The sequence below is a fragment of the Amblyomma americanum genome, chromosome 9, assembly GCF_052857255.1.
Source record: "Amblyomma americanum isolate KBUSLIRL-KWMA chromosome 9, ASM5285725v1, whole genome shotgun sequence".
Taxonomy (NCBI): domain Eukaryota; kingdom Metazoa; phylum Arthropoda; class Arachnida; order Ixodida; family Ixodidae; genus Amblyomma; species Amblyomma americanum.
This window is the reverse complement of record NC_135505.1, coordinates 142394638-142407236: the sequence shown is the minus strand read 5'-3', so window position 1 is coordinate 142407236 and position 12599 is coordinate 142394638. Positions and strand designations below refer to the sequence as shown.

The 12599-nt window shown below is 47.4% G+C and overlaps 1 protein-coding gene across 2 annotated transcripts in view; it reads left to right on the top strand.

Moving 5' to 3' along the window:
* Positions 1-12599, top strand: part of Ino80 (chromatin-remodeling ATPase INO80) — a 75797-nt gene that overhangs the window by 22945 nt on the left and 40253 nt on the right. Inside the window, exons 15-23 of one of the 2 annotated variants that reach the window (XM_077637810.1) lie at positions 1234-1318; positions 2024-2227; positions 3438-3605; positions 6587-6686; positions 7360-7446; positions 7551-7647; positions 8658-8756; positions 9973-10366; positions 11727-11855. In XM_077637810.1, the coding sequence (XP_077493936.1) occupies positions 1234-1318; positions 2024-2227; positions 3438-3605; positions 6587-6686; positions 7360-7446; positions 7551-7647; positions 8658-8756; positions 9973-10366; positions 11727-11855 (1363 nt within the window). Of the gene's footprint in view, positions 1-1233; positions 1319-2023; positions 2228-3437; positions 3606-6586; positions 6687-7359; positions 7447-7550; positions 7648-8657; positions 8757-9972; positions 10367-11723; positions 11856-12599 lie in introns of both variants that reach the window. The other variant, XM_077637809.1, reaches the window with a different exon arrangement.

The following is a 12599-nucleotide window of genomic DNA, read 5'->3' as shown; positions in this document are numbered from 1 at the left end:
ATATACTGGCATTCGATCCCCTGTCCAGTGGTACGATGTGTACAAGCCTTTCCCTGGCCTCATGCTTGGCTTCTCTGTGGTGAAGTGCTTGGCAATTAGGTCTCTGAGCCTTCTCATGTAGACAAATATACTACCATGGTGCTCTTTGGCCAAAGCTGTTGTTACGCCATAAACATGCATCATCGTCATCAGTTTGGTCAGTGAAGAAACGGCAACACAGGCTACTCTTACTAGAGACCAGAAAGTAACCTTTTCTGAAGTTCTAGCACCGTTTCGAAGGCCGCGAAAAGGCGAGCGCCAGTTAGGTTGGCTTTGCTGCACAACACTACCAGCAAATGCAACTGGTGGTGGCAGGTTGAACACCTGCTACGGTGGCTTCCCCACATCACAGCAATGTCGCGTGGAAAAGGTACTTCAGATGAAAAGCCAATTGCCCTTTTCATTGCCTCCGTGACGGCCGGCGTGGGCACAAGGTGGTTACTTTGGTAACTGCAAGCCTACAACTATCCACATCACTGCTTCTGGGGTGCTGTCGACAGGTGCAAGAGGCGTGAATGCGTGACTACCAACCCTCCATGCTGCTGTATCTTCTGTGGCACTGTTGACAAGTGCGAGAAAAAGGCGTGAACCATGACACAAATGCTTGCTACGCCACCTCTAGTCATTTGTATAGTGCAGCGAAGCCTACTGCCTGCCCGGCACCACTTGAAGGTGGGGAGTTCAATACATCCGTTTTGTAGCCAGCCAGGTTTGTATATGAAGTAAAAAATTGCCTGTGCTTATTAAAATATTTCTAAAGGGTGTGACATAGGAAATAATTTGATATATCTGTATTCAAAATATCAAGATTCAACTGTGTAACTGACTTTCCATTTCAGCCCATCCATTGCCTTGTCTTCTTGACACAGAGCAGGCGAAGCATTTCCTAACACCGCTTATTTGCCATCACAGATGTTGTGCAGATTGGCAAGCTCCTGCCACTGCTCGGCATTCGAGACCCAGCTAGGGAACGCGTTTGGTTAAAAACAAAAAAAGACTTTCACTAAATGGACGAAGCTTGAAAAAGATAACGGATGCATGAGGGGCTACATGCAAGCACAGTGCACGGGAGATGGGTCTTTGCGTTGCTGGTACTAATTTCCCCGAGCTGGGACGTTAAACCTTCAAACCAAACCAAACCAATGTCTGGTAGAAGCTGACGTATTTTCTTTCCTTCCTTGCACGTGTGTACAGCGTCCGGTGGAAGATCCTGCTGTCGTTTCACTGCCGCAACCGTCTCCTCCTGACGGGCACCCCCATCCAGAACACCATGGCTGAGGTAGGCAGCTGTGCATCATATGTGGGTCGCTGACCAAGTTCATTTCATGGCCACAATTGCATTGCACTCTTGTGGAAGCAGAATGCCAAGGTAAAAAACCCAAGGTTGTCAAAATTAAGCCACTGCCCTCCACTACAATATGCCATGTAGCCCATTGCATTGCTTTGGCATCTAGAAATTTGCCCATTGGTAATTAGCATTCTGTTTCATTGCCTATCCTTTTGTTGTCGTGATGCATATGCACTCAACTAATACAAAGGGAATCTCGTTAAGCCTGACCCACGTGGATAGTGTCCTACCGCAGTCCATACTTTCAAGGAGGTTAAACAAAATGCCAACAAAATACCACATGAGCATAGCTGGCTGCTTGATTTCTTTGTCCCTCGTTGCCACTTTTTTGTGGAGAGTGGGCTGTAGTAACACCAGGAAAAATTTTTTTGGTTAATTTCGATCAACCAGTTTGAAAAATGATTACTTTCATTGATGATCCATGAGAAAGTGGCCTCTTGACGCTTACTTTACACCGCTTCTCAGGGCTCTGCAGTTGGGCAAAAGGGTTCAACCAGTCATTGACTCGGTTGACAGATTCAGTCAGCGGCCAAAAACCGCCAACGTGGGGAGTGGTTTCCATCAGGCTGTGCTTATCAGTGTGGCCTATCAATACGCTTATCAGTGACGCGTGCTTTTGCAATGCTCGCATTGCAGCTGTGGGCCCTGCTGCACTTCATCATGCCGACGCTGTTCGACTCGCACGAGGAGTTCAATGAGTGGTTCTCGCGGGACATTGAGAGCCACGCCGAGAACAAGTCCACCATCGACGAGAAGCACCTGTCACGGCTGCACATGATTCTCAAGCCCTTCATGCTGCGCCGCATCAAGAAGGATGTCGAGAACGAGCTCTCCGACAAGGTAGTCCGACGGATGGCACTTTTACCGTGTCTCTCGGTTACGGTTAGTTCTAAAGTGGGAGGAACTGTTGCCACCAGTTATGCTCGGTGATAGCTTTTCTTGGCAATGAAGGGCAAGGTACAGGGGTGGAGCCTGTATAACTGTCACTCCACCAATAGTTCAGTAGCAAGATGGCCACCTCACTGGTTACTGGAGCAGCTAGCGCCATCTATGAAAGCATATTAAAACTGAACATGCCTAAACAGCCTGCTGCAGTCAAAAAAACTTTTTTTTCCATGACCGTCTAACAGTTAGAACAAGCATTTATATTAGAAACATGTCCTAAATAATGAATATTGAAAGTATACTTTGTTTTAAGAGAAAACTAATAACTTCTGCCGCGGACTATTCTCTTTGCTTAGGAAACGAGGGTGTGTTTTGGCTGTGTAACTTCAGATGCCAAGAAAAGTTGTTGTGGAGTATAGTGACAAGCTTGATCATGCCTACGCTTTATATTTGTTGAGTATCATGCCCTTTGATGGCAGAGAGTGATTTAAGGATAAAAAACCAACCAGTTTAGTTAAAGGGCACCAGAAAAGTGCTCTCAGTAAAGTTGTGGTATGTCTGGGGTGTAAAAAGACGCCGCTTCATAATTATCCTCCAGCAAGAATTATTTTAATGCGTTTTTGTGGAAGCTGAGTTATATGCAGACAAAATTTGAACTTCCACGTCTTCGTGCTTTTCCCTCTTTTGCACCTCCGCCGGCTGTGGCGCGCGCGGAGAGGCGCCGTGGCCGTGGTAGTGCATGACGTCCAAAAGAATTTGGCACTGTGAACCAATGATGCCCCCGGCTTCTCACGTTACTTGCACGACGGGATGCCGTATTCCAGGTTTCACGCAAAAGCCCAGCACCACGCGTCACCGCGAGGCACGAAAGCTGGAATTTTTAAAAATGCATTGTAGATTTCCCGCTCGCTTTTGAGGTCTCGTAGCGGCATGGATGCTCGATGGCCTGTACTCTACATAGTGCAAGCATTGTAAAGCCAAGCTCAAACGCCCCTTTCTGGGGCCCTTTAATGTGACATGTTGACTAACGCACTTGTGCAAAGTGCAAAGCAGGTCACAAGCATGAGACAGAAGAAAGTGTGACTGATTAGAGCTCTGAATTGAACTGCCTGAAAGCTAGCAGCACGAGACGGAGCGATAGCATTCCGTTTTCCGACCACTTCAGATCGAGGTCCAGGTATACTGCTGGCTGGCGCAACGACAGAAAGCCCTCTACCAGGGGCTTCGCAACAAGATCTCCATCGAGGACCTGATGCAGTCGTCAGGCGCCGCCTCCTCACAGGCACAGTCGGCTACCTCCAGCCTCATGAACCTCGTCATGCAGTTTCGAAAGGTCAGTCTATGCGCGCACACATTTGGGGAGTAATTTTAAGAGCGTGAGCTCTTACTCATCACGGTTGGAGATTTCGTGGGGTCTGCTACCACCCTTAGATAACAGCGCCATCTGTGGCAGCAACTGCTAATTACGTTTCGAGATTTCGTGCGGTTTCACTACCACTGTGAGATCACAGCGCCATCTGTGGCAGCAACTGGAACAGCACATCTCGCATTGAAACTTGTAGCGCCATCTGCAATGTATACATTTGTTCCGCTATATATGCTCCGACAACTAGGGGTACCCATCCTGGACAGCTGTGTACCGAATTTTGTAGGAAAATAAAGCCCTACGGGTTGTGGTATAGAAATAAAACCACAATTATATAATAGGTAAACACTGTATACATGCAATTGCTAATCCGCATTTTTCATGACGCGACTGCGCATGCGCCCATCCCCTGGCGGCGGTGTCGCGAAACATATTGGAAGGGTCACGCGCCACTCGAGACCGCCCGTGGAAGTGTAAACAAACCGGCTGCCTACGCGGGGTGCGTTGCTGCAGCCGTCGGGCGTTCGGTGCGACGCATTTGGCAATGCCTACGACATGTGTTGCATACGGCTGCATTGCCCAATATGTAAAGGGAAGCAAACTTGGATTTTTTCGCTCTCCGAACGCTTCCCGGGACCGCCTTCGACACGAAGCGTGGATAAAAGCCGTTCGCCGGCTCGACGATCGTGTCCGCCATTGGGCACTGTCAAGACTGTAATAATAATAATAATTAGTTTTGGGGGAAAGGAAATGGCGCAGTATCTGTCTCATATATCGTTGGACACCTGAACTGCTGTAAGGGAAGGGATAAAGGAGGGAGTGAAAGAAGAAAGGAAGAAGAGGTGCTGTACCACCTGGGGATCTTTAACGTGCACTGACATCGCACAGCACACGGGCGCCTTAGCGTTTTTCCTCCATAAAAACGCAGCCGCCGCGGTCGGCTTTGAACCCGGGAACTCCGGATCAGTAGTTGAGCGCCCTAACCACTGAGCCACTGCGGCGGGGCCGTCAAGACTGTACCGGAATCACTTTGTGACAGGTGCGGACGAGGTACTGTGGTTAAATGCGTGTGCAGTCCATCACGAAATGTTTTATTGATGGGCAGGAAGGCCTCGAATGTCACCGCGGCACCCAGACTTCGTTCCGACGCTTTTTGCTTTCTCAAGCAAGAAGGCCAAATGGGCAAGTGCTGTGAGCCGCTTTCAACCCGCGGTGGAGCGGACAACGAAAAAGAAGCTACGAGAGCATTCACGCATGGTGCTACAATTTTGTCGTAATCTCCTAAGGAAATTTCCTTGTTTATGCCACTACATCATGGCCAATACCCCCATGTGTGTATGTGCCATGTATTAAGAGGCAGAAGAAGCAGAAGGTGCGTTATGCGTGTGTTTGCATCATATCCATGATGAAAAGCGCTGCGTGGTATCGTCGGAATGGCTCAATGTGCGCCCCTCGCGCTCGTCTTTATGGACGCGCATGCTTGTTTAACCTATGCAGCGGTGTGCTGTGGGAAAATAAAGTAAAATGCTAGCAGAGCTGCCATGTTGCGAGTACACTTGTGCTTTTATCGCTCGTGTAGCTATTCTAAAGCGCTTGAGCACAACGATTGCTTGTGGAAACTGTTGTCCCGAGTCGTTTTCTGTACTACGGCGTGCACGATGTAGTATGCACCTTTTAATGGATGGCAGGCGTACACAGCGGAAAATGCCATTCTCACTGATCGGGGATATTTCATTGAACATTATGTTTTGAATGTAGCCTTCATCTCTGAAGCGGCGGCCCTTGCTCAGCTGGCGATCGCATCGCATGCCGCATGATCGGATATACTGAAGAATTTGCTCTTCGGTGGGCTCAGCAGCCTGCCTCGGACTTCGCACACAGCCACCAGGTGCTGCCCAGGACACGCCATCGTTGACAGATTCCTACAAAACGTGCTCCGCAGCGGCACTCACTCCGGCCGGGTTGGGCGCACAGTACCCTTCCAATGAGCTTCCAGCGCTGTACGCGAGGTGGCAGCACAGGAACATGAAAAAGGCGGATTGAAGCGTTGCCATATTGCACCACAAGCCGAATTCTAGGTCCACCCTGACCCCCCAAGCGAAGCAAATTCCGTTTGGGACGTATCCTGAGGGGGGGGGGGCGCAACCTAGCAGCGCAACTCGACAACGGGTAGACGTGCATCGTAACTTATCTGATATACGGCGCTAGGCGTCGATCGCTCCGCTAGGTGGAAAAGTTACGTTACTTTTCTGAACCGCTCAGGGTTTTCTTCACTGGCCCCGCTAGGTGCGGAAAGACTTTCGTTTTATGCACGGCCAATAAAGCTGACGCTTGTTACTTCAATGTCTCCCAAACGGTGGTGGCCTTTTTTGACTTGTGGGTTGCCACTGTGCAGTCTACTTCCGTGAGTTTGACATCTCTGTCACTCGAACTTGCTTAATTAATTGGTGTTTTATGGAGAGGAAAAGTTCGGCACATTGACCTTAAAAGTTTTGGATGTGGTGTGATTGGAACTAAATAGAGTTGCCTTCAGGTAGACTGTGCGAAAGCCTAAAAACAAGACTATGAGGGGGACTGGAAAATTAAGTACGGTGCTATATGCAGAAAGTCCACAGCAAAAGGTCAGTATGTTGGAAGCTTTTTCCTTGATTTTCTGTTTTTTATTTAGGGATCATTGTCATATGCAGGGGGAAGAGTGAAATGAACAGTGTGGAGTAATTGGCTTTACTATGCACATATTAACTTGTGAAGAACTCATTGTGCTGTTCTTGATTGCACTCAGAGTCCATGTCATCTTAAAGTGTGGTTGTCTTCGGTCTCTTGCCTGTCTGGCATTGGCCCAGTGGGACGATCGGATAGTCTTAGTTCAACTAGGCACTGATCTGTACAACGTTCAATGTTGGGCTCTGATGGCAGTAAAATGTTTTTCTCTCTCACTGTCCATCCAGGTCTGCAACCACCCGGATCTGTTTGAGAGGAGGGAAGTCCGTTCGCCGTTCCACATGAAGGGGTCCACATTAGAGCTGTCCCGCTTCCTCTTCGCACAGGGTCAGTCACTCCACCCTTTTTTAGTGACTACATCACTCGGCATTCAGGAGGCACATTTCTGGGAAAAGTTTAAGAGAACCACACTGGCTTGAGTAGAACTGTGTTCAACTCCATCGAGCTTTAGCCCACAACAGAACCACTGCCAGTAGTCTTTTATGGGGATGCAGAGGTCATGGAAGATGCAGGACAGGACTGTGTGGGGCCTTTGTCTGGCTTTGGGTGCAACTCAGGCTGGGTGTGATGATGAACCTGATTGAGTAAAATTGGTACGCATGGTTAGTGTACCTGCTTTTGATGACGCATTTTGTTTGACATTCAGCTGCTGGTAGTTGTGGAATCGGATCACATCCATGGCAGCCACGTTTTGATGGAGACGAATTGCTAAAGAAGCCCATGGGCTGTGTGATGTCGGTCTACATCAGAAGTCTGCAGGTAGCTGAAATTAATCCGGAGCCCTAAGGGGTCTCTCATTGTCTGTGTGCAGCTTTGAAGCAGTTGGCTCACACTATATGGTTAATGTTGTTAATTAAGGCTTATTGCTGGTTAGCCAGAATGGCAGTTGGTGTCACGACTGTCAGCTGCAGGAAGTTGTGCTCACTCACAAATGAAACCCAGAGCTGTCTTCGTGTGGTCGAACCTTGTGGTTGCTTGACTGTGCTGTGTTTCTACTCAGGTGTCCTGAGCGGGTGGAACGACCACCACAGCCGGTGGCCCAACATTTTCCACCCGAGCCACGTCCATCACTCCATCTTCAAGCAGGGTGAGTGCTGGAGTGAAATGTGCGGTCTTTTTGTAGCACGTCTAGACTACATCAGATTGGAAAGACTGCATGCTTTTCTGGTGTACATTATGGTGCTTTTCCAGTGGATGGTCGGCCCGCAAGCAGCTTCTCCTTCTGTCGATTCGTGGGTCTGTCGCCTGCAGAGCTTGCCAAGATCATGCTGTGTGGCCTACTGGAAAGGTGCGCCATATTTATGCATCTTTTTGTGGTGGAGTGGTTCTGGTTTACTTCTGGTATTGGTTTACTTTAATTGACACTTTGGGCTCGTCAGCATCAAGCGGATTGTTAAAAAGGTTCGCTTGATTCAGACTCCGCATAAATTGAACAAACTTTCTGCCCCCTTTGAATTCAAATTATCTAGAGTTGAGTGTACTTCTCTATCATTATTGCTATATATTTATGCACATATGTAGACGGCAAAGAAGACTTGCCGTAGTGAGCCTATCTACTACTTCTCCGATAAATGGGAAGAAATGTTACTTGAGAAGGCTTCGTAAGATGTCTTCAATAGTTGCAGGCTTTGCTGCCTAAAATAATGCCAGTTATATATCTGTATGCGGAAAGCTGTTATTCAAGAAGCTGAAATTTCCTGCGGAGGGCATAATTTTTTTCCTTAAATACAAAATGTCACTTTTTAAAAGCCATCTTGAACGCCATAAGAGTCGGAACTTTGTGTCATCTCTGCTGGTTCTAGCTACGAAATTGAGTGTTTCATGACAGCTGCATAACTTACCGCAGTGTGTATATTTCTGTAGCTTAATCACTGATTTAGACCTTTTGTTCCATCGTAACTGCTTTTGATGATGCAATGGCAGAAACTTGGTCGATACTTCAGTGCATAGCACTTTTAATCACTTTGGGTGCAGTTTTCGTGTGCGAATGTATAAAAGCACAGCCAATGGCAATGTAGCACCATCTCGCCATCACCAGTGCCAGTGCAGAATGGGCAGTACCACACAGTCCAATCTGGAAAATATCCTACTCGCTCTCCCATTGCAGGTCGGTTCAGAGTTTTACGGCACTGCATATCTGACCACTTTGCCCGCTGTCGGGCCTGTGTAATTGGATCGAAGAAGGCATGTGCATGCTGTAGTGCTGTTGCAAGTAAAACGAAGCTCGCTAAATGCGCAATGTGCATGGAGGTGTCCTTGATTTTGACCGTGCGTTCTGCTTTCCGCAATGACTGTCAGGTTCCTGGCCATTGTGAAGGAGCTCAAGGAGGCTCAGCGGAGGCACCACACCTACGTCTGGCACCGGGACGAGGAACACAAAGGCAGGGGCTACTCGAGGTGAGGGGGCATCTCCACCAATGATAGCTTTACAATGCAGATAACAGTAAAAAGCTGTGGTTAACATGTTCAGAAAACAGTATCAGCGAGGTGCGAAACTGTGCAGAAAAGAGGCACAATTCACCATAACCACCCTCTGCCTGTAGCGTTCAGCGCCTGTTAATTTTAGCGCATGCAGGTGGCGTGACAGTTTGCAGACTTCCAAACTGATCGATGCCCGAGCAGTAGATAAGGTAACAAGCAGAAGCTGAGGTTAACCCTGTTTGGAAAACAATATCAATGAGGTGCGAAACTGTGCTGAAAATAGGCATAATTCACCATGTTCACCTGCTGCCTGTAGCGTTCAGCACCTGAACGCAGCTGTTTTAGCACATGTAGATAGCATGATAGCCTGCAAACTTCCAAACAAATTAATGCCGAAGTTTCGAAATGAAGGGACTGTGCAGAGTCTTTAAGCTTGCATATTTGAGAGCCCTTTTTGTCCAGCCATTGGTGAGGGACCAAGACTGGTTGCACAAACTCTTCTACTTCAAAGCTGGAAAATGCAGATGCCGACCAAGAAGTAAAGAAGAAAAGAAGAACCAAGTTTAAAAACATCTTGTTTTTATTTCTTGGTTGGCATCTGTATTTTCACATTTTAGTATTCAGTAGAACATTGTTAATTCAAAGCTTGTCGGACCACGTAAAGTATTCTAATTAAACAGGTTTTCGGATTATCCGTATCGAAGCAGAACATTGACACCGAAACTGTGCACCTGTCAAGTGCCCTTCATAAGTTGTGTGATGAAGCCTCCTCACAAGCGATGCAGCCGCTTGTGGGAAGTACCACCACTTCTGCATTGCGCCGTGAAGGATGCCAGGGAGGTCTTTACTATTTTGGAGCAGTTCTGCTTTGAAACTTCCAATAGTGTGCACGCAATAAAGCATTGATGGAAATGTGAAAAATAGTCGCTGTCTCACTGTTCTCATTCCAAAAGCAGGTGACCATGGAGCAGTTTTCCACCAGATAAATTTTCTGAGATGTAGGCTGTTCTTATCAGTTTTTTTGGGGGGGGTCATTCGATAATTCAAAAATTTTCCCTGTTTCCTTAAAGTGGCAGTTAATGAACTTTTTGCTGTGCCTTCAATTTGGCCTCACTGTACTTTGGACATCTGATCCTTTGACTTTCGTTCTTCTTTTAGTTATTTTTAAAAATTTTATATTTTGTAAAAACAGGAGTATGCAGCAGAGGCTGTCGTCGCCCCAAGACCTGCTTGTGTGCCGGCACGCGGCGACGAGCGCCGCATCCTTGGCACAAGGCGGTCCGCTGAGCCGACTAGTCTTTGCCGCCGACCGGCGCTGCTACGGATTTGCCGACCACCGCATATACGCCATGGCAGAGACGACGGCCCACCGTGAGATGCGGCGCCGCAAGCTCCGCAATCCGCGCCACTCTCACCACCACCATCATCACCATCACCACCACCATCATCATCACCAACCAGCCACCTCACTTGGTGACGGGGCACCACCTGCTGGTGGAAGTTTGGCAGAGGCTCCAGCTACTCCAGGCTCACCTCTGCTGCAGCCTCATGCTGGGCCTGTGGCGAGTGCAGATGCCCAGGCCAAGGTGTGTGTAGGTGCTGGGCATCGTTTGCATGGAGCTGTCACTTTTGCACTGATAGCTGAACCCCCTGGTATCCGTAGTCATGCTTTTTAGATTGCCTTAACTTTCCTTTATGCTTTATTTTGATAATCATATTGTAACTGGTTATAGCAGCCTGTTCTGCCAAACAGCTAGTGACTGTTAATGGAATATTTTCTTTAGGCTCTTTTTTTACATACATACATGTTAGGCAGGCAGGGACTGAAAACAAGACACGCAGTGCTTCTCGTTGCCTTTTGGAAGCTGTTGGGGTTCCCTGAGATTGAAAAGATGGAGAAGCACTGGCGCAGACCAAGTTTCTCAAACTGAATTTCCTGGAACCCTTGGGTTCTTCAGTTCCCTCAGCAACTTTTGAAAGCTGGTGCAGTTTCCAGAGGCCGTAAAAATTGCGAACTCCTGTCAGAGACATCTACACTGTGGAACGATGCAAGAGGGCGCAATTTAATAGCTCTCACTGTGTTTTCAGTGAGTTCTCACATTGCACAGCATTGCATAAATACTTGTCAGCTTTTTTTTCTTTGTTGCCAAATTAACTTTTGTGAGATTTTTGTCCACCTCTTTTGTATAATCTAAAATTTCATTTTGCGTGCCACTCGAGATGTAGTAAATGCAGTAGACGGCTGTTAAGACGAATTCGTGGATAAGACGAACAGTGCGTGACCATTTGGTTGGTTTCCCATTGCATAGAATGCAAAAAAAAATCCACTTGGGACACATAGTACTGTTCATCCTTTCCAGCGGTTCCTTGCTCACTGGTGCACAATTTTGCCTGCTGATGAAATAGCAGGGTGAAGTCTTTCGAATGAAACTTTAACGCTGTAAGCTCTGTATGCGCTGTAAGCTCTGTATACTTCCGACTCCGCATACGCGCAAAAAAAAAGGCAAATATGAGCGAAAACTTTTAATGAGAAGCAGAGAGTGTGAACTATTACAATTGTCGGCTAGCCTTCTAGAGGTGAGCCAGGCCCCGCCACTCTGGTTGAGAAAGTCTGTGATAATTGGGGAACTGAAGGGCAGTAGGAAGGGATAAAAAGGAGTATTTGCTTGAAGTGCATAAATAATTGTGGGCCTGCATTTTGGTGCTTGAGAAAGGAACAGAATGAAGTAGGATTGGCTGTAAGCCAACCAACTGTCTCTTCCTGTTTTGCTCTTAACTGCACTGGCAAACCCTTAACAGGAACGTGTGCTAGCTTCCAACAATGTTGTTGTCTGTATTCTTTTTGAACAAGGGCTAAACATTGCTCTCACTTGACTGTGCTACGCTGTGCTGAAGAAGCTCTTTTCAGCAGCAGTGCAACCCATTTTGTCTCTGTCGTTTCAGAAGCCGTCGCACCCACCACCGGCGAGTCCCCCGCCGCTGCCAGAGTTCCCACACCGGCAGCGGCCAGTACAGGTCCGAGAGTGCATCCCAGCAGACATGCCCCGGTTTCTGGTATCCTGCTTGGCGCCACGGGTAAGTTAGCGCGGTCATCGGATGAGCTTTACCGTTGCTGCTGCATTTCAAGAATATGTGAGTGGGATTCATTAAAGAGTATGTTCACGGGGGAGGGGGGTGCATATGTGATGATTTATATTTGGAATCAACTTTTTTAACAACTGAGGGGCACAAGTTGCGGGGTCGGCTTATAAGCGGCCACATACCGTATACATTGTGTTTACGACCCTTGTAGAGTCTTTTAGGGTGTGTTCGCAAAATTTCCACATAATTTGTGCACCTCCTATTTGAAGCCCTTATTTTAGGGGAAAAAAAATGCGCAAACTACACGAGTAAATGCAGTATTTCAAATTATCTGAATTTTTGAATTAACGGGGGTTGATTTAATGTGATTTTCGTGTAGTGAGCTGTGGCCGCGCGGTTGTAAATAAATCCCATCTGCCGTAAACAGATCTGCGTGAGGAGTGCATTTCCCGTGCTTCTGCATGCGACTGTTTGTTTTTGGTGATACGAAATTTCATATGATTTTTTTCGCGACCCTGTGAGATTCATACCACAGAGATTCTGCTGTACTATAAGCAGTGAATGAAACACTAACAGGACAACTGAGGTGGCAACAAAAAAACACCAGTATATCGGCTCGTGGAGAGGAAATGCAAGTGAGGTTAATTAACACTTCTGGAGGGCTGTCTACGTGCCTTCCAAGTTAAAATAATCCGAGCTAGTATTGAGCTTCCCCTAGCTAAGAGCCTCATAATTTGC